General features: G+C 41.2%; 1 protein-coding gene across 1 annotated transcript; it reads left to right on the forward strand.

The window, feature by feature from the left end:
• The first annotated feature begins 955 nt into the window (after nucleotides 1-955).
• On the forward strand, nucleotides 956-20,242 carry si:ch211-243j20.2 (uridine-cytidine kinase-like 1). Its single transcript, XM_063902395.1, is given in 16 exon segments — nucleotides 956-1,028; nucleotides 1,031-1,064; nucleotides 3,086-3,294; nucleotides 4,445-4,551; nucleotides 5,791-5,961; nucleotides 8,046-8,117; nucleotides 11,030-11,219; nucleotides 11,310-11,371; nucleotides 14,977-14,996; nucleotides 15,858-15,956; nucleotides 16,191-16,284; nucleotides 16,484-16,546; nucleotides 17,012-17,134; nucleotides 17,228-17,335; nucleotides 17,602-17,758; nucleotides 18,495-20,242. Coding segments are annotated over 16 exon segments (1,659 nt in total). The 3' UTR covers nucleotides 18,572-20,242.
• Nucleotides 20,243-20,930: the final 688 nt, after the last annotated feature.

A 20,930-nucleotide genomic window follows, 5' to 3' on the forward strand; every position in this document is an offset into this window, starting at 1 on the left:
ATTTTAGCCCACATGTTTAAATTGCACGTTTTTTAAAAACGAGGTACTGCAGGTATTCAGTTGAATCATATCAACATTTTTCATCAACCTGTCTTAGGTTTCATGCCACTTTATCAATGTATTGTTAATTCAGCTTGATTGGTGCTTTACATATTTGTGTCATGGCGAATAAAAGAAACAAATATGATGTCTGATATATTTTAAAACAAATTATTATATTTAAAAAATCAATTTATGCCAGTGTAAAAAGATATCCTCAAAACTAAATAAAAAAGAAACGACTTGGGAGTAATGTTTATGTACATAACTTCAGATGTTTATCAGATTAAATAAAGCTCAAATTTATTTATGACAATCCCAGAAAAATCCCGTCAAAAAACTGTAAATATAGAAGGCAGAAAAAGGTCTAAAAAACTGCACTTATAAGTGTTGCATGTCTGTTGTTGTTTTTTGTTTGCTTTATTGTCATTTAGATAACAAAATGCCTCACTTTTAACTCGCCAAAAACTAAGATATGAATAGATCCAAAGTTGGTTGATGACTAAATGTATAACATGATGTTTATTAGATTTTAAAATGACACAAAACGGAGTTCGTTGGTTAATGGGCCTTAATATCGTTTTGCAGTCGCTAATCATTCATTAACAATGGTGCATTCAGGTCCGGTGGGACACATATTTATTTATTCTCATGGTGTATTAAGTTGTTTTTTGAGAGGTGAAGTTACTTGTTAGTTTGATAAAACATCATTTAAAACCCATGCATAAAAATATTGAACATTTTGGTTTATTAATGGTATCATAATGTAATAACGTGACTGCCATTTTCTAACTTACAGAGCGATCGCATTGTGTGACTCCACTTTTCCCCGATTACCATAAAGGCAGCATAAGTTTACGCTCCTTGACGTCATGACGCTCTCACTGTTTGGTTTCCGCGCCGCGCTGTTGCCGACATGGAAACAGCAAGCTGCAGCAGCAGCAGCAGCGATAGTACCGTTAAACCGGTAGAGCAGCCGCCAGATGACGGGACGAGGTGGACAGGTCCATGTTGCGGTCCGACAGGTAAATACATTAACAAAAAAGGCTGAAAATCTGCGTCAAGAAGCAGAGACACAGTTATAAGGGCTCATGCTAGCTAGCTAAGCTAACGAGGCTAGCTTCCAAAACTGTACCCCCGCATTGTGCTGAAGGGAACAAAAGATACACATACAAATCAAATACCGTTAAAACAACAGAGAGGGGCTGGCAATATCATTAATTATGTGTCAGATGTTTGTTTGTTTTGTACCTACAGCTGTTGTAACACTAGCTACCTTCCTCTGGCGTCAACACTCCTTTCACCGTCAGATACATTATTGACATGTTTTTGGCAAACGGATTTTAACGGTTTAACATTATTTTACTTTTTAAGTAATATTGTCATTCCTGTAGTTTGCCTGTCAACATGCTGCTGTGACAAAATAATGTCCTAGCTTGGGATACATAAAGTCTCTATCTATTATTAATAACACCCTTAGCATCTCTTCAATAGAATATAGTGGATGTTTTGCTGCACTGCCTATCACACCTGAAGCTAATGCTACTTTGATGCTAGCACTCACATCTTGCATATTTAACCCGTAGCACTGAGGATAAGAGGGGGATCAGGTGTCTGACAGTACTACTGAAGATATCCTGCAGCTGGAGGAGCGAATATCTGTTTATTCACTTTATGTATAAAATATAGTATATTTCCCACATGGATTATGCTCAATTCTGGGGGGAAATGGCTGGAACCTAACAGGGTATTGGAGTGGTATATGTCTCATTTTCTCACATGTACAATTTTATTAGTTAGTAGGTCAGGTTTATATTGATTGACAAATAAGACAAGTGTTAGCCAGTTCCTGAGGCTTTGTGCTTTGTCAATAAATCCAATGAATGCAGCAGCAGTTTCTTTTTTTAAATAAACATGTACAAGGTTAGATAGGGAACCCTTGTTTACTTTGAGCATCTTAATTATGAAAGAGGATATTTATGTTCAGAGAAGCAGATGTGTTGATAGTTATAACTTTAAGAAATTACGTAAATAAGTTTGAGAGAAGCTCATATTTACGTCATCACATTCAGTTTGCAGACATCTTGCATCTAACAGAATAGGAGATTTGTTTAATGTCAGTATCATGCTTACGGTTTTGGAGTGTCATTTATTAAACACTCAAAAACTCCACCATGAAGGGGAAGTATTTCAAACTGTTTATAAAAGCCCTTTTGCTCTGCATGTAATGTAACGTTCATGCCCACTGAAGCACATCTCGGCCAGTGGACAATCTACTGTTTCTACAGTCAACATGTGTATGGATAAACAGGGGCAACAATGCACTGCCAGATTTACAGATTTATTTTTGACCTGATGTAATCACAGTCCACAAGTGTCAAAATGTCCCAGCCAAGTGATGACAGCTTTACTCATGTGAACGCTGGCCCCACCCTGTGCCGTGCTGTGTTCAGGCAGCGGTGTTTTTTCCTGGGGAGGTTGGCAAGTTCCCCCTTCCTCCCCCTCAACCACACCGACAGCAGACCTCCCTGTAGAGAGGAAGTCCAGAGAGAGACTCCGAAGTTCACAGACTCCCTCTCATCTCTCTGCAGGACAGCAGAATCTGCAGCTCCACAAAAGTCTTAAATAATGGCTTTGAATTACAAATTATGGCCCATTTTTCTACTTTTTAGAGGTCAAGCCATTTTCTGCCCATTTATAGCTTCTTTGAGGGGCTATGCATGATCAGACAAAAGCTCCTCTTGACTCACAATAAGCTTTGTGGAGTCTGCAGATACTACAAAACAACATAATTGCCTGTATTTGAGCAGCAGCACGGGGCCAGCTATGAGCTTAAATGGCATTTCTGATGGCACCATACACTAAGGCACATACAATAAAACTTTACACACAGGAAATGAGTCACAGGGACTAAATCACAAGTGAAATCCTTCAGAAAATGATATGTTTTAATTTGGTTCCTGATCGTCACTACCAAGGTATCATCTGAAAAGAACAGTAGTTGATTCACCGCTCTCTGGTCCTGTCCTCCTGTCTCTCCCTGCAGTGGGAGTGGAGATGATTCCCTGGACGGCCTCCTGAACCGTGTCCCCCGCTGCCCTTTGACCCCGTCTCTGTCACCTCGGAAACGGACCACGAGCCAGTCCAAGTCGGAGCCTCCGCTGCTGAGGACCAACAAACGCACCATCTACACCGCCGGCAGACCCCCGTGGTACAACGTCACCGGGACCACCTTCAAAGAGGCCTTCGTTATCGGTGAGAGATCCAGTATCTGAGAAATACACCTGGGGTAGGGCCAGAGTATTCAGAGTATTTTTATCCAGTGATGTTGACCGTGTGTCTGTTTGACTTTCACTGAGCCAATGATGCATGGTTGAGCAAATCAGATTGGCACGAGTGGGAGTACGTGGAGGCAAAGGTGGATATTGTCTTTAGAAGTTAATCTGTTATTGTCGATAGGACGCTGAGACTAGTTACCATTTCACACTGTTGTACTTTAGGCGATACAGCTCCTGTTAAAAGGACCAAACTGTAACTAAGGGAACTGAGAGAGCAAGAAGGGAAAAACCAACCCTTGTTATAGGGTAATGGAAGATGGAGAGAGCCGGTAGAGGAGAGAAGAAGATTTCAATGCTGCAAAATGATTCTAGTACTTTCAGGTTAGACTGGGTCCTGTGTACACTTGAACTGATACTGGAACTATTCCCTAGGCTTTGTTAGAGCTACCCTCTGTAACTTTTATTGTACTTTACTTATAAAACACAGTTTTATCTATTCTAAGAGGCCTGGCTTCACTGCTAGTTGACAAAGCCTCTCCCTTATGCTGAATCAATAGAAACACAGTCACTAGGATTGCTTTTTACCCTTCTTATTCATCATGTTGCAAGTCAGAAGTGAACCAGTATTTCTATAACTCATCTGAAGCTCTATTCATATGTAGAAATAAGTAGCACTGCAGTGATTTTCCTTCCCTCAGTTCCCAGTCAGCACTTCTGACCCCGATCGGTTTTATCTGAGCAAAAAAACCCCATTCCATACCTTCACCGAGAGTTGTTTATACCTTTTAGAAGTAGCTCTGTTGGCTATTTCTGTTCCACGCACGCACACACACACATGCACGCACCAACAGACACATTACCGTTGGCAGGGAATGGATCCAGTTTTCCACCTCCTCCCCAGCCAGCATGTAGCTCTGGCCCGGTTCCCAGGATCGTTGTTCTGAAGGATGGCTCTTGTGGTCTTTAACCCAGGAGGTCGGCTGAGGGGAAACCACCTCCAGGCTATCGGTGTTACTGGAGCTATTCAAGTTTCTCCTCCAGCACCAATAAGACCTACCCTGCCATTTTTTGCTTGTATTTATTTTGAGTCTGTAACAGTGTTGTGGGTCTTTGGGTTTCTCCCGCAGGTCTGTGTGGGGGAAGTGCTTCAGGTAAAACCACGGTAGCCAATAAGATCATTGAAGCGCTGGACGTCCCCTGGGTGGTTCTGCTCTCCATGGACTCTTTCTACAAGGTATAGAAAACCCTGTGAACATGTTTACCGTGATTAAAAGCAGAAATAAGAGCTTTAACTAACAGTATTTTCACTTCAATCAATACAGTTGTATTTCAGATCCCTTGCTCAGCATTTTAAGCCAACATAACAATTAAGTAGCTTTGATTTCAAAACAACACCCTGTCGGTGAAGATTCAATTACAGCAAATGTAAAATCAAACTCTCTTTCCTCCGTCGCAGGTCCTTAGTGCGGATTTCAGCGTATTAAGTGAAAGCTCCTGAATGATTGAACACAATATCAATATCAATTTATATCAATTACACCCCCTCTCCTCTGAGACCAGATGTGTCTGTACTCACACAATCCTACAGAGCACATAATGTCTGCACGTCTCTATTAATATTAGACCCAGCTGTTGTAATCAATTGAGCATTTCTAAGTTAAATAAGTGGGGAGGTTTATTCTGAAAGGAAACTCTCTGATGCTTTACAGAGGAGGAGGATGTCAGTGATGATGCAATGTCCCTTTAACTACAACTAAAAGAGAACTTTTGCTTTCTATTAAAGATGGCCAGTGCATTGTGTATGTGTATAAAGGTATCCATTGAATTAATGCAGGTGGTCCAATAAGCCTTCAATGGCTGTAATTTTACAGATGAACGGATAAACATTTCTTCCTTTTTAAAGATACTTTTACTGAATTGATGCAATCAATACATGAGTGAAAAACAATGGGACGAGTACAGACAGAGGGAGAGTGGAGGTGAAATTAAGAAAAAGTTTATAGGCTGGATTTACAGATTCTGAAAGTTGAAAATGTGTAAAACATCTCAAAATACGACTGTTTTTATTTCCCGGGGACCAATTTATTAATAATGTAGTTGCAAAAAAGGAAAGTGCTAGACACCAAACACCGGTAATTATAAACGTTGTATTATCTAGGCTCAGGATGACAGCATGAGCTGGATTTTGTGATATTTGTAGTGTTTATTTAACCAAACCTTTACTCTTCTCTATTTCTTTCTTAATGAAATGTATCCTGGGACAAAAAGAGTAGTATCTCAACATCAGCATTTGCTTACAAATTGTAGAATCCACCATGAGATGCTTCGATTATAATCCAAAGTGACTGCCATTAAAGGACATTTTAACTGCAGCCCATTGACCAGCAACTGTGTTTACAAATAAAAGCATCGGTTAACTGGATTTTATTCCCGAACATTTTATGCCTCACTTGTATTTTTGTTTGTGTGTCAGGTGTTGAATAAAGAGGAGCAGGAACTCGCGGCTAAGAACGAGTATAACTTCGATCACCCCGACGCGTTTGACTTCGAGCTGGTGGTCACCGTCCTCAGGAAGCTGAAGAAAGGGAAGAGCGTCAAAGTCCCCGTGTACGACTTCACGTCTCACGGCAGACGCAAAGAATGGGTAGGAAACTTACTCTTTTACTTTAACGCTTATAGATTACTTGAGTCTCTTTTGTGAAGTATCTTTACAATCGAGAACAAAACAAAAGCCCTAAACCAGATGTTTTACGTAGATGAAGTCATTTGTTCGGCACAGATCCACATCTACTCTGTCTTTACCAAAATAAAAGCCCCTTGTAATTGACAAGATAAAATGACCATCGCACTAACAAACCACTAAACCCCCCCCCCGGGGATTAATTAGTGGTTTGATCTGTCGGGATCTCCTCTAATTAGCTAATTATTAAAGATTAAGTGTTCAGGACATTAACACCGCCCCCCCCCCCCTCCCTAAAGCTTTGTGAGGAATCACTCTGGCCGTGTCGCTCTCTGACATCCCCTCTCTATTTCTGTGTAAATGTAATTTCATGGCTGAAAGGCACAACAACCACGCGGGAATTCTCCTCTCACAACTCCTGAAATCATTCTGTGTACCTTTTGCACTGGAGTGGATGTAATTAAGCCTCAGTCCCAGAGGGGGGGCTCGTGTGTGTGTGCGTGTGCATGTGTCCTGATGAAGAAGCGGTTGCAGTGGAGTTTTCTTCTTCTTCTCTTGTAAAAGTGGAGGTCAGCTTCTCCCTTTCTCCGGCGTCTTCACTTAAACATGTTAAAGACCCTCTAAATCATTAGAAAAGGGAAATGAACAAATCGATAAACACTCATCTGTTTCTCTAGAATTTACTTTCTGCTTTTCTCACACACCCTCCGCCCCTCTCTCTCTCTCTCTTTCTAACTAAATCAATACGGAAGTGTCCAGCCCATTGACTTCAGCACGAAGCTGGGCAGAGGAAGGTAATGGGATTGTGACACACTCAGCACCATTTTGAGTTTGATTGAGACAGTGATTAATCCCTCTCTCACACACACACACACACACACTCGTTCTCCGTAATAAAGCAGATTGACGATGAGGTTTATCAGATAGCGAAGTGAACTTGTGAACACGTGTTGTGTTTGAACTTCTCTGTGTTTGCATTTCATTTAAGCTACACGTATTATTTGAGCAATCCTAGTTTAGTGAGTTGTTATCATTTCCTTTCCAACAGAGAAATGAAAGTGTCTTTTACCTCAAGTTTTACAGCCAGAAAAAGTATGAATTAAAACAATTCTCTGTTGTTTTCTTGCTAACAGACCGGCAACACAGCCTAGAGTTTGTGGAAAAGCTTCCTTCCTATTTAGTTTGTTGTAATGTGCATTTTATTCTTGAGATTATATTGCATATTATGGCAATTTTGGGTGGGATTTTGTACCATTAAATGTCCTTTAAAGCCCCTTAGTGGGTGTGTTACATAGTGTAATAGACTTTATTCATATCCTTGGAAGATATTGATAAGTCTACCTAGAGGTTTGCTATTAGCTTTGTTTTGTTTGATCACTGCATTTTGACTTGGACTGCCAATCTTTTATAATAAAATATAATTAGAAAGCAGTGGCTCAGTCAGTCCAGCAGTGGCTCAGTCAGTAGGGGCTTGGACTGGGAATCGTAGGGTCGCCGGTTCAAGTCCCCAAACAGACTTGAAAATATGGAAGGTGGACTGCTACTTGGAGAGGTCCCAGTTTACCTCCTAGGCCCTGCTGTGGTGCCCTTGAGCAAAGCACCAGACACCTCCAATCCCCCCTCCCCATTGCTCCCCGGGCGCTGCACAATAGCTGCCCACTGCTCCTAGTACTAGGATGGGTTAAATGCAGAGGACCAGTTTCACTGTGTGTGCTCTGCTGTGTGCATGTATGTGACAATAAAGAGGGTTTCATCCTCCCATTCTATCTTATCACTGCTGCATTGGACAGGAGGGATGATTGCAGCAACCACTGGCAATTTATGTATAAAGCACATTTCATTGCACGTAAAGTCACAATGTAAAAATAAATGGCGTTAATAAAAGATCATAGGTAGCATAAACAACAATAGGAATACAGTTGCATACTCGAGCGTAAAACCAACCCCACGGAAATGAAAACAGCTTTAACTAGCTCTACTAAAGGGCATGGTATCATTGTTTGGAGCTAGGCTTTAATAAATGTTCTTTATTTTGTTTCTTTCGGCAGAAAACGGTGTACGGGGCCAATGTGGTCATCTTTGAGGGCATCCTGGCGTTTGCCAACAAGGAGCTGCTGAAGGTAAACAAAAACGTCTCCGTTATTGAAGTCAAGTTTTCTCTCTTTGCTTCCTATTGTTATTCATTCATACTCTGCTAAATGAACCTCCCCTTTACAAACACACAGTATGCAGTGAATGGAGATTTCTTAAAGCATGTTTGATCACTCAGATTCTACCAAAACCTTTTGGAGATTTTCTTGTTTTTTTATCTTTCTCTCTTCCCTGTGCCAGACCTGAGTAATGGTTCCGTCCTCTCCTGGAGGAGCAGGCTGATTAATAGGGAGCTGATTCTGAGCAGGGTCATTAAATCAGCCCACTTTCCCCTGTGATGACATGTTTCATATTGAGATTATATCGACCTTTTTTATGATTAAATATCAGTTTTCCTGCCTGACCATAACTTTGGAAATGTCTAAAAAAGCTGACATTTTATTTATTATCTTATCCCTTTATTTGAATTAAATACCTTTTTAATTTGAAGTCCTTAGTTTTAAATGGGACCTTTCATTTTATAGGTAATGCATATTGGGGAAATGACTATTTCTATAAATAAAATGAGTTCTAAATGTTAGAAATATTTACTTCTGTATTTCTTTCCTTCTTTTATTCAGCAATACAAAGCCTAAAATTGGGTATTAAATAAAAACATTCTCACAAAAATATTCATGTTTGTGTAAAAAGGAGACCTGGTTTAGGGTGAGAGAATTAATTGTGTGTGTGAGTGTGTGTGTGTGTGTGTGCGCTGGTGCGTGGAGATAAGGCCTGCAGCTCCCCTGAGACTCTCTGACTCGGTTAATAACAGCTTCTCTCCGCTGTGATTTATCCTCTTTTGTGTCCACTCCTGTAACTGAAGGCAATTACAGCTGCAAATCTGATATGCTAATGAGAAGCTGTGAGAAACTGCACACACACACACACACACTGATTTGATTGTGTGATACAGCGATACATCCATTACAGATTTACAACACTGTTAATGTTGTGGCTTTTCTTTGAATTTCTCCCGTTGTTATCAGACCTCTGCAGGTTCAAATGGGTATCACTGCTTTATGGGAACATTTGATTTGCTAGATGTTTGAACCCGTTTCATTTAGTATTTTTAAATGTGCCTCTTCAGATATTAAAAGAGGTCACATTATACTCACTTTTGTGTAGTTATTGTCTCTCCTGGGACATGTCTCCATGCTCTAATGTTCAAAATGCTCTTTATGTTTCTCATACTGCCTGTGCTGCAGCCCCTCTTTTCACCCTCTGTCTGAAACCAGAGCCCAGTCTGCTCTGATTCGAGGGGCTGCAGCACAGGCAGTGTGAGAAACATAAAGAGCTTTTTGAACATTAAAGCATGGAGACATGTCCCAGGAGAGACAGCGTGTTGGAGCGTTAGTTAATTGAAGCACGAGTTTAACACAGTGATGTCTTTATGTCCCAGGAGTCCAATGGAGGTGTTTCTCTGGAGGGAAGACAGTGATTTTAACCTTTGCAGACCTTTTATATGTACTAAAACCTATATGTTATAGTACAAAGTAGCTGAATGTTTCAGAGTCTTGATCTCTAAGCTTAGAAACCTTTCCCTCAAAACCCCCCTCCTCCTACAGGCTGGCAGTCATGCTCATCCAGCAGCATGCCTGCTGTAGAGCTCACTTACTCACTTTCTTCTAAATCTCCCACAAACCCCTTCTCCTTCCAGGCGTCATCCAGAGTTATTTTGATGAGCGATGATGTCGCCTCTTTTGTTGTTCCTCTCCTGGTGTAGCGCCGCTTCATTGATTCGAGAGTCGTGGTTCAGTTTGAAGTGACACTGATAACGAAGGTCTCCTCTGTTTTTACGATTCTGACTCCCTCGACATGTCCCGAGTGTCAAATCTTGGAGGCAACTCGCAATGTTTTTTCACTTGTTTGCCTCCCTCTGTCTCTTTTGACAATACTACAAGATGAAGCCTGCACAGTTTTTCTGTCAGCCATTTGTTTTTCCTTCCTCTAATACATTTTGTCATCCCACATACTTCATATTCTATGGTTCAGCTCGTACAAATATCAGTCATTTATCAGCAAAACACTTGCTGATTCTCTATGATTGCAAACTTCAAATGGATGGATTTGGAGGAAGTAACAAGTCATTTTAATGTTTGATCTTGCACTGTGGGTTAGGGTTAGATATCTTAATGTTCACTAACTAGTCCAGCAGTGGCCCAGTAAGTAGGGGCTTGGACTGGGAATCGTAGGGTCGCCGGTTCAAGTCCCCGAACAGACTTGAAAAAATTCAGTTCAACTCCTATGCCCTGCTGTGGTGCCCTTGATCAAGGCACCGGACACCTCCAATCCCCCCTCCCCATTGCTCCCCGGGCGCTGCACGATAGCTGCCCACTGCTCCTAGTACTAGGATGGGTTAAATGCAGAGGACCAATTTCACTGTGTGTGCTCTGCTGTGTGCTTGTGTGACAATAAAGAGGGTTTCATCCTCCCATTCTATCGAACAGACCAAATCTGGATATTTTTTTTGTTTATTTATACATGTTTATTAATTGATTGATCAATTTAATTAATAATACAATTAGAATTAAGCCAAGATATTCTACTTTTTAAATTTAAATGCTCAGATGCCACTGGAGTTTTCTGTAGTTTGACCTCCAAAGAAGTATGAACTAAAACACATTTATTTTGTTGTCTTTGTTTTCTTATAGAGAACTGAGCAAACATGAACACAGTTTTAGAAAGGGCTATCTCTCTATTCCTATATTTTTTTGGGTGAATGAGGCCTTTTCAAACGCATCAATTAGCATGAATGCTTGTGTTTGAAGTACTTGGAATATTTCATTTGGAGAATCAAGCTGTCTCATCTAAGACCTTTTATTGAAATGTATAATGTAATACAAAATAAGCATACTGGAGATCTTGTTATAATATATCTATTGCATTCTCTTTCCTCCACCAGCTGCTGGACATGAAGGTGTTTGTGGACACAGACTCTGACATCCGTCTCATACGGCGGCTGAAGAGGGACATTTCACAGCGCGGCCGGGACATCAGCGGCATCATCAAACAATACAACACGTTTGTGAAGCCTGCGTTCGAGCAATACATCGAGCCCACGGTGCAGGCTGCGGACATCGTGGTGCCCAGAGGTCAGCGGAACTTCGCTTTTAATTATTCTGTCTTCTGCTGCAAACCATATGCTGAAATTCTTCTCCTTTGTGTCTTGAACTTATTCCCAGGCGGAGAAAACTTTGTAGCTCTGGATCTGATTGTTCAGCACGTTCACAGTCAGCTGGAGAAGGTAAGACTTGTTCTTTTATTTGTTTGTTTGTTTGTTGGGCCGTGGAGAGGATTTGCCTGATTCAGCTGAACATTTGGCTTCTCTCCGTTATTTCCTCCCCTATAGATTGTCAGCCTTTGTTCTGTTTGTGAGGGGGCTTATTTTGTAGGGGAAAGTGCTGCCTCCACTGCATGTTGTGCTGATCCAAGCATAACTGTATTTCCTATAATCTGCAGATACAGTTCCTATGAGGGAAGAGTATTTTTTCAGCTATTACCTCAAAAACATAGCGAGTGGGCTTCAGGGTTTTTTAAAATGAATAACGCTGCCACACGTTTGGCTGCTAAAAGAACACTTTATGATCAATCCGCTGCTTTTTTCTACAAAAAATATGACTTTTTCTCTGAATTAAAGCAGCATCTTTAATCCAAATTAAGAATACTGGGTGTTGGGAAAACACCTGGAGGTCTGAGATGCCGTGAACTTGGCCTGTGGTGCGTTCAGGGTCTGTTGATTTGACTGTGCTGCCTTCACAGTACATGCAAACCCATCATAGTAATATGCAATAAGAACACAGAATGCAGGACTATAAAATACATCAGAAAATCCCCTTTAAGCGTTTTAAAATCCTAATAATGGCAAATGCATGAATTACTTTTATGTCTTGCTCCAGTAGATGTGACAATAAACCTACTAAATCCCAGAACATTATAGTTCATAGATGAAGTGAATTTTGTAATACTTGTCACAATAAAATCCAGCATCAATGGGAAAGTAAGGATTTGAATTGTCTGTCGGATATCTAGAAATATTTATGATCCTCATTAAATTATGAGAACTTTGCAGAAGTTCTGTTAGAAAATATGTCTTTTTATTTTAGCCTCTGACTGGCATTGAGTCAGGGGTGTGTCACGTTAATGGTGTCACTGGAGTAGCTAAAAAAAGACAAATATTTATGATGCTTTTTTAAGATCCTATCACCACTGCTAGTTACTGAACAGCTGGGGGAGAGAGCAACATCACTCAAAAAGGCTCAAATGTTACTACCTTCCTCTTGAAGCTGATTTTGCTGCAGCCTCTGGTCAGCTCTCAGTAGTCTCTACTCTCTCTGTTCTCTCTGACCACTTCCTCCCTCTGCTGGTTGACCGAGCAAAATGACTGCCAGCCTTTCCCTCAGTTTCCCGCAGGTAAAAAACCCCTCTATTTCACAAGTTTGTCTTTAACTATGTGCTTAATTGCATGTCCTGTTAGGCTCATAACTCAGGAGAATGGTGAAATTACACTTGAGGCAAAGGACTAAATATCTCAGTCATTAAGAGAAGCTGTCCCTGGTCTTCTCACCCCCCCTGTCCTTCTACACCCGAGTGAACAGGTACTTGGGGATTAATGAGCACATAAAGCCAGAGAGCTGTCCTCCATCTTCCTCACCTCACTGTCCCGTCAGCCGGCTTTATGACCTGTATCAAACTATGATCTGTCCCACCTCCCACACATCCATCCACGGCCACCGGGCGAACACACGGAACATCTTTCACTCTTCACACAACCTGACGCTGTCCTGTCTTTGATTTACTGCCATGATCCACAAAGGGATGATTTTACTGCAGTATCAACAGCAGATCAATGTTTGTACTTATCCGGTGAAATATTACGACGTCTACTGCAGGGATTGGCAGACAAAATGCACGATCATCACGTCAAAATGTTAGCTTTTGGAAGATTTTTGAGCAATTTTTGACCAAGTGAAGAGAAGCTGAGGAGAAATTCAGCTGTGATATCCATGCAATAAGAGTTGAACACAAGACAGTACACCTAAGGGTATTAATATGACTTAAAATAAGAGTAAACATGTATTTAAAACAGCAATAAGCTAATGTAAAACACTGATTAACTCAATTGACATATTTATCTTGCAAATCAAATGACATCCCATCAGCCTCACCCATCGTTTGTCTTAGTTTGTTTATCTTACAACTGCCGCTAACATGCTAAATTAACATGGTCACGGTATGTGCTAAACCTTAGCATGTTAGCATCACCATTGGAGCATGTTAGCATTTAGATTTAAGCAGAAAGCTGATAGCATGGATTCCATTTCTTCTGCTTAAAATCGTAAAAAAAACCAACATTTTGACCATTAGTTAAATATCCCAGAGATGTTGTTATTTCTACTTTTGAACTAACAAACATTCATTTTGCTTTAGAGGTTTGGCTCTCTGTGGGTGTCATGTTGCAGATTGGCTGATCTCATGTTTTTTTTTCTCGTCACACACACGACCCACCCTTGCCTGGCTGAATGCTGTGTAACCATTCCAGCGTGAGATCACTGTGAGGTATGACTGTGATTTTTATTTTAAATGACTAAACCCTTCATTTCCTTTCTTGCTTTCACTCCATTTTCAGCCACACTGCGAATGAATCCTTCCTCTTCTTCACTGCATCTCTCCCTCTGTGACTGATGCGTTCAATGGTTTTGCATGTGTGAAAACACTTGGTCTCGTCTTTTGGGAAAAAATATAACCAGCCACATTTACTTTGGGACTATTAGTGTCTTTACGCTCTTTATAATGAGGTTGTTTTGGTTGTTCATTCAACTTTATCTCCAGCTGTTTTAAGGAATAAAGCTCCTATAAACCTTCAGTACACCACCTGCTCAGCACCAAACAGCACAGAGTTTTAAAAAGACCCCTCCAGGACGCTTTAAAAAGCATTTACCAAATGCCTCCCTCATTACTGTCATGCATAATGCAAAATGCATGCAAAAGTGGCATAAAAAAGTCTGAAATTAAGAAGGTAAAGAGCTAAATATTTCCCTAAGGAGTAAGTTGAGACCAACTTAAAGCTTGAATTGTCCAAGTGGTTCCTTCAAGATAAAGCTGAGAAGTTTGCAAAGACTTTCATCACTTTTAAAACCCTTGCGCCCAGGTGTCCAGAAAAATCCATTAGTGCTGCTGGATGAATTTCCATGCTCCACGGGCCATGTTCAGATGTCCAAACAGTCTTACAACCGGACCAAATCAGACTTCTTTTACACCCTTATTTATCTGCAAGTCGGGAAAATGTATTTTTAAACATATTCAAAAAAACCTCTACAGTCTAAAACTGATCAAAGCAACAGGACAAAGATCAACCCGTGTGTAATTCAGACCTATACTGTGCATTTCAACACTTGAGCGGAATGCTATCAAATGCTAATCTCTCTGGGTGGAATGTGCATTATGAGACATGTTGAGTAAAGCTGCTAGTTCTGTGAAAATCATGCGTCATTTGGGTGAGTGTGCAGGGATAAAGCCTGCTATAAGGGGTCTGCAGGGTACTCACCTGCGCAGTAAATGGTGACGGATCTGTATTTTCCCCTTCCAAAGCATCCCGCTAAGAGTGTGCATAAATTGAGTCACCTGAACTGAACCCTCTTAGAAGACAAATTGAAGTGCGGCTCCTCGGCCCTGAGCTGTAGAGTGTTCAGTGTTGCACAGCGCTGATGAAGAGGAGCTGTTCCTCTGCTCTAACGCTTTCTCTTCTTCTCTCTTATTGTCCCTCTCCGTGTTTTTTCCTCCTCCTGTGTTCCTGTCTCTTTCTGCTTCATCTCTAAATGTGACCAAATGAATATCTGTGTCCTTCTTCAGAGGAAGCTCCGCTGGGATATGTGAGGCTCACCGTGTGCATCCTCCTGTAGTGTTGTTGTTTCTAAAGCTCCCTTTAGTCCATTTGATGCGTTCTGGACTTTGCAACCTGCTTAAACTGAACAATTGATGCCGGCATAGAGAAGCCAACATGCTGTTTTGATGCCTTCACGCTAAAGTGGCAGCAGCATGGCTTTATTTCCTTTACTGAAGGAATAGAGCATGTTTCAGCTGCAGAAATGGATACGTTTAAAGCTTTTGCATCGCTCTTTAACAATCCAAGCATGCAATTTTAAATATGTATTTGCCAATTTGCTTATTTTTGGAGTTGCATTTCTTGCTTTGCACACTGTAAACATGACCTGATATTAACACGTTAGTCCACTGAGTCTTGCTTTAGGATTCCAGCCCCATTTCCTTTGTATTGCAATCTGCCTGCATGTGTATGTGTAGCACCTTATTAGGCTGTAGTAATCTAAACACTTCACAAAGCCTGGCTTCTATTAAACAATTCAGCTCATTTCTGCTCAATCTGCAATCTCATCTTTCAAGTGTTTGAAGTAAGAGCTGAGGATGATGGCCAAACTGATAACCACAGTTATTGTAATCCATATTGAAATCAGAATTATGCATTCGTAAGATTTTGTTGTGTTTTTAATGATGATGTGATAAGGATATCGGCCTGTCTGAATCTGTGGGTTCAGTGGTGTCATCAACGCTATGTACTTCACCTTAGACAGAGCATTATTTTCACACACAAAGCCAGGATGATATTTGATTAGGAAAGCCTTCAGCTGCAGGGAAGGGTTATTTATATTGCTGTTACTACTCCCGATCATTTCTGTATGTCAGTCTCACCACTTCCTGTTGGACTTCTTTCACAGATCGGCTCTGGCCTCGGCTCACCAGGGTCAGCCGCTACCCAAAACCCTCAGCGTGATGGAGAGCACGCCTCAGGTCCGCGGCATGCACACCATCATCAGGTCAGAACCCCGGCAACGTCTTATCAACACGTCATTAAAACAAACTTTGATCAGAACATATTTGACTTCATTTCATGCTTAAAGGTAGTCCAACGATCTAGTGTTGCATATACACAGATAGATATTCAAGGTGAAGACATCCTAACTTTACTCCCTGAAGGGGATCAAAGTCTTTGCATGTTCTTACAACTCGACCTCCTCCTCTTTGCTCCTGACCTCGGTGTGTTTGTGTAGGAACAAGGAGACGAACAGGGATGAGTTTATCTTTTACTCCAAGAGATTAATGAGGCTCCTGATAGAGCACGCCCTCTCCTTCCTGCCTCTCAAGGTGAGCCGTGTGTGCTTGGATTAATAACTGACCCGCTGCTTCGTTGGAATATGAATAAAGTACGATGTTGCTTCTCCACTATTAATATAGCTTCAAGTTGTCTGTTATGTATGTCTGTGTTTCCTTCAGTGGCAGGTGGGTTTTGAACGTGGTTTAATGTTCTCTTTCGTTTCCTCTTCGTTCTTTTGTCCTCCTCCAGCCGGTGTGTGTGGAGACGCCTCAGGGTGGCAACTATAACGGCAAGAGACTGAGCGGGAAAAGAGTAAGTCTGCTTTTATGCTTGTTAAGGTAACTTTAAAATGATCTTTGTGGTCACCAAGCTCAAGTGCATGCATAGTCTTAACCCTCTCAGCTCAGAGAGAACATACCTAGTGACAAACACATGCATTACTTACATATCAGAGGTGCAGTTCCTCCATTTACTGTCTCTTCACAGCATTATAATAATGAGTTAAAGCCGTGGTAGCTAAATAATTACACACAACGCCACATACTCCCTCTCTCTTCCTAATGTAATGTCCGTCTCTTTAATGTAAAGTGTCCAAGAAAGACAAAAAATATCCAGATCTATGAGAAGCCAAATTGCTCACTGGTTTAGCAATGCATGTAGAAGTCTAGAATGACTGTTAAGAGACATGGTGCTCACAGCATGTGTCTTTATGTAGAAATCTAGCTCCTCAGATTCGTATCCAACTGAACTATGTTTTCCTCTTGTGTGTTTGTGCAGATCACAGGCGTCTCCATCCTGAGAGCCGGGGAGACGATGGAGCAGGCTCTGATGGCGGTGTGCAAAGACATCCGGCTGGGAAAGATCCTCATCCAGACCAACCACGACACCGGGGAACCGGAGGTATGGACGTCTTTTTTAAATCAGGGATTTAGTTATTGTCAATATCCGAATATCTGCACGTTTGTATTTACTGTTGTGTTTCCTTCCTTTCAGCTTCACTACCTCCGTCTGCCCAAAGACATCACGGAGGATTACGTCATCCTGATGGACAGCACCGTGTCCACCGGAGCGGCTGCCCTCATGGCCGTCAGAGTGCTGCTGGTGGGTCTACACCCCTCTGAAGATGCTGTAGATGCTCATTAGTTTTATTTCTTTGATGCAAATGTAGACATTAAGACCCAAGTCACAATAGCCAAATAAACAGGCACTGGAGGATAGAGCCAGGGAAGATAATCCACTATCCACTCACTCAGGAGGAACAAAAAGGGAGAAACCAACTGGCCACCATCATGTTTTCTTCCAGCCAAACTAAAAGTATTCTGTAGTCTTAATGTGCCTTCTCTCTCTCCGTCCATTCCCCTGTGCAGGACCATGATGTGGCGGAGGATAAGATCTTCCTCCTGTCGCTGCTGATGGCGGAGATGGGCGTGCACTCGGTGGCCTACGCCTTCCCTAAAGTGCGCATCATCACCACGGCCGTGGACAAGGAGGTCAACGACCAGTTCCACATCATCCCCGGCATCGGTGAGGACGCTTTCTCTTTCCCTCATTTGGATTTGGAGCATGCAAGCAGCAGTTTTGCACAAAATATAGGAGGATTCATTCAAAAATATACATTAAAAATCCTAATAAATCTGATGATGCTGCAAAGACAGGTCTGACAGGTTAAGGAGAGGGGTTTCCAGAGGGTAGAGTCCTGAAGAATGCTTATCATCCTTATTAAGGACATGTATAATAAGTTCCTCTGCTTTCATGTCCTTAATCAGAGGACTCTCCTGACCTTGCAGTGCTGTAAGAGGGAAGTTATGTGAGCCAGAGACAGACACTGCAAAGCTTCAAATCTCATAAGCAATAAGAAAATGTGATTGATGATCCATCCTAAAGTGAGGTATTAAAGGAAGATCAACACAGATTGATACTGCTGCTGTTCAGCATGCTGCACATCTGGACACACTCTGGTGATGTCACAGTAGGAAAAGCACAGATGTAAAATGAGTGATGGTTGACATTTAGCTGCTTTATTAAGAAGGCTTTTCCTACCTTGATGAGTCCAAAATGCTATCTGTAACAACATGTTAGACACTTACACTAGTTAAGGTTCCCTGCTCACTTTAAGGGTTTGCTTTGTTATATTTCCCTCGAGTTTGCAGGTTTTAATCTGGTGTAGTTTGCTGAATAAGCCTAAAGGAGAGGACACATTATGAACCTAAAAGCCTCCATCTCTTCCTCACTTCACCTGCTTTTTTTTACCTCCCTTCAGGTAATTTTGGAGACCGTTACTTTGGCACCGACGCTCCGTCAGACTGGTGTGAGAGCGATGAAGGGATGGACTTCTGAGGGGAGTACAGAGGGTTGTTACAGAAGCACTTACAGCCATTTAAACCGTTTTTAAAAGAGACTCTCCTTCATCCCTCGCTGTAATGAACGGCTTCCTGTTCACCAGAGAGGCGTTCACTGTCAGGTCAGTCGGAGAGATCAGTGGAGGTTCCCATTTCCTGCCACTCGAGTTTACAGAAAGTTCAAAGGGGTCGAAGTGTTACCCGTCCCTCTTGTAATTATTCCAGAGCCATCTCAAACGTAATGCTACAAGTTAAGAGAAATGCTTGAATATTGTGTACATAATGTCAATGCCAATAATGTTTGTCTTTGTTGCTGAAGCTTCGGAGTTAATGCTTGAAGTATAAGTACTGGAAGAAGCTTAAAGGGGCCCTATCCTGCAGATGTACTGTCTCTACTGACATGTCTCCATGCTTTAATCTTCAAAAAGCTCCTCTTTTGTCCCGCCTCTTAGCCTATCACGTGCAATGTGTTGGAGCGCTAGCCAATTAGAAGTGCCAATGTTACATAGTGGAACTTTGAGATTTTAGCCTTTGCAGACCATTCACATGCATTTAAACCTATAACACACTACAGGAAAGGGAAAACTTGAAAAAGCATAGTAGGACCTCTTTAAAAATCCTCAAGTTTCTTTCAGGATTTTGCACAGCGAGTATCTCTGCCTTCAAACACCGTTACCTGAAGAGCTGGGAAGAATTAGCAAGAGCTACAGTCAGGTTTAATGCTAGAGTAGTCTATCCTGCGACACACTAAACAATAACAACCATACAGACTATTAAACATTTGGAAATGTGTTCTTACTTTGAATCTACTCCTTAAAAGTTAAAAGCATTATGCATTAAGGAATCATTTAAGCTTTAATTCCCATTTGCATTTCTAGCTACATTTTAGATGTGAAGACACAGGCTTTGAGAGTCTGCAAATGTTTTGTAATGTACCTTTTTAAAATGCTTGAATACCGCTTACATGTTGCTCCTATAAAACTGTAGGAAAACCTGAATCATTGCACAAAAACAGAAGAATAACGCCTCGTGTTTTACGAAGAGTCGCTATCCCAAGTATTGTATATTTAGGGGATGAAGGGTCCGGGGTCATGGAGGTGTAACACCATTTGTACTTGACGGCGTCCTGTGTGTTTAATTTAAAACCTTGTGTGAGAATCATTCATGCGTCACAGCTTTGATTTAATGATGCTAGTACTGTATGTTATTGTCTCAGGCTACCTTCCCTGCAGAGGAACAACAACTTTACTTGAAGATAATTAACGGAAGACTGTCAAATATTATTGATTATTGTTTTAGCTATTTTGTTTTCAACCATGCTCAGAAAAACCGGTCATTGTATTCATTGTTACTCAAATAATTTCAGTCAGATGTAGCTGTTATTTATATCAGTTCATGGCTCTGTATTGCATTGCTTTTCAACTGTGTGTAGAAACGCTCTCTGTGGCCTTAAACCACTTCTTTAGTTCACAAAATAATTCATAATTTAATGGACCAGGAGACCAAGTGGCAAGTGTTGCTGCTAGGGATCAAGTGTCTTGATTTAAAACCGCAGCAGCAGCAGCAGCACTTGTGTTTACATCAGATCGTTATATTCAAATTAAACAAAGTCTCATTTGTTGTGTTTTTCTGAATTAAATGCAGAAACTGACCCGTGTTGGGACTCGTACTTGTTGTGGTTACTTTATTTTGCTGCTGCTTTTTAGGTTTCAAGGTTTCAAGGTTTTATTTGTCATATGCACAGCAGATACAGCGTATATGTTGGCAATGAAAATCTTATGTCGCGTGCTCCTCCAACAACTCAACATACATGGTGCAAAAGATAAATAAAATAGTGAAAAAGAGAGAAGAATATTTACAATATCAACAATACAGATTTGAGGATGTGAAATATATACATAGAGGAGCTCGAGACACGGCAGCCATCCTCGGCGCCATCTTGCAGTGTTTTTAATGCCTTTATGTATTCATTATCCCGCCTGCAGTTCTACTACATCCTTGCATTTGTTTCCCAGCCAATAATCCAAGTAATATATCATTATGAGGTTTGCATACAATTGGGACATCATAGTGTGACTTGACGTACTGTATATTCCAAGTGCAAAGGATTATGGGTCAGAAAAGCCCAAAAAGCGTGCTGTGGTGCAAACGTGTGACACCATCCATGCATTTTTGGTATATTGCATTTGATTTACAATTTATTGGGACATACTACAGATCTTTCTGGCACCGTTAACGGTATGGGTCGTGGAACGCACCCCAGGTTTACTATATATTTTTTAAACGGTTAGTTTAACACATGTTTAACTAGCATTTGTAATTGTGTTGAAACGTATATTCTCAGTGTAAAGTGAGTG

Source organism: Eleginops maclovinus, chromosome 15 (genome assembly GCF_036324505.1).
Source record: "Eleginops maclovinus isolate JMC-PN-2008 ecotype Puerto Natales chromosome 15, JC_Emac_rtc_rv5, whole genome shotgun sequence".
Classification (NCBI taxonomy): Eukaryota; Metazoa; Chordata; class Actinopteri; order Perciformes; family Eleginopidae; genus Eleginops; species Eleginops maclovinus.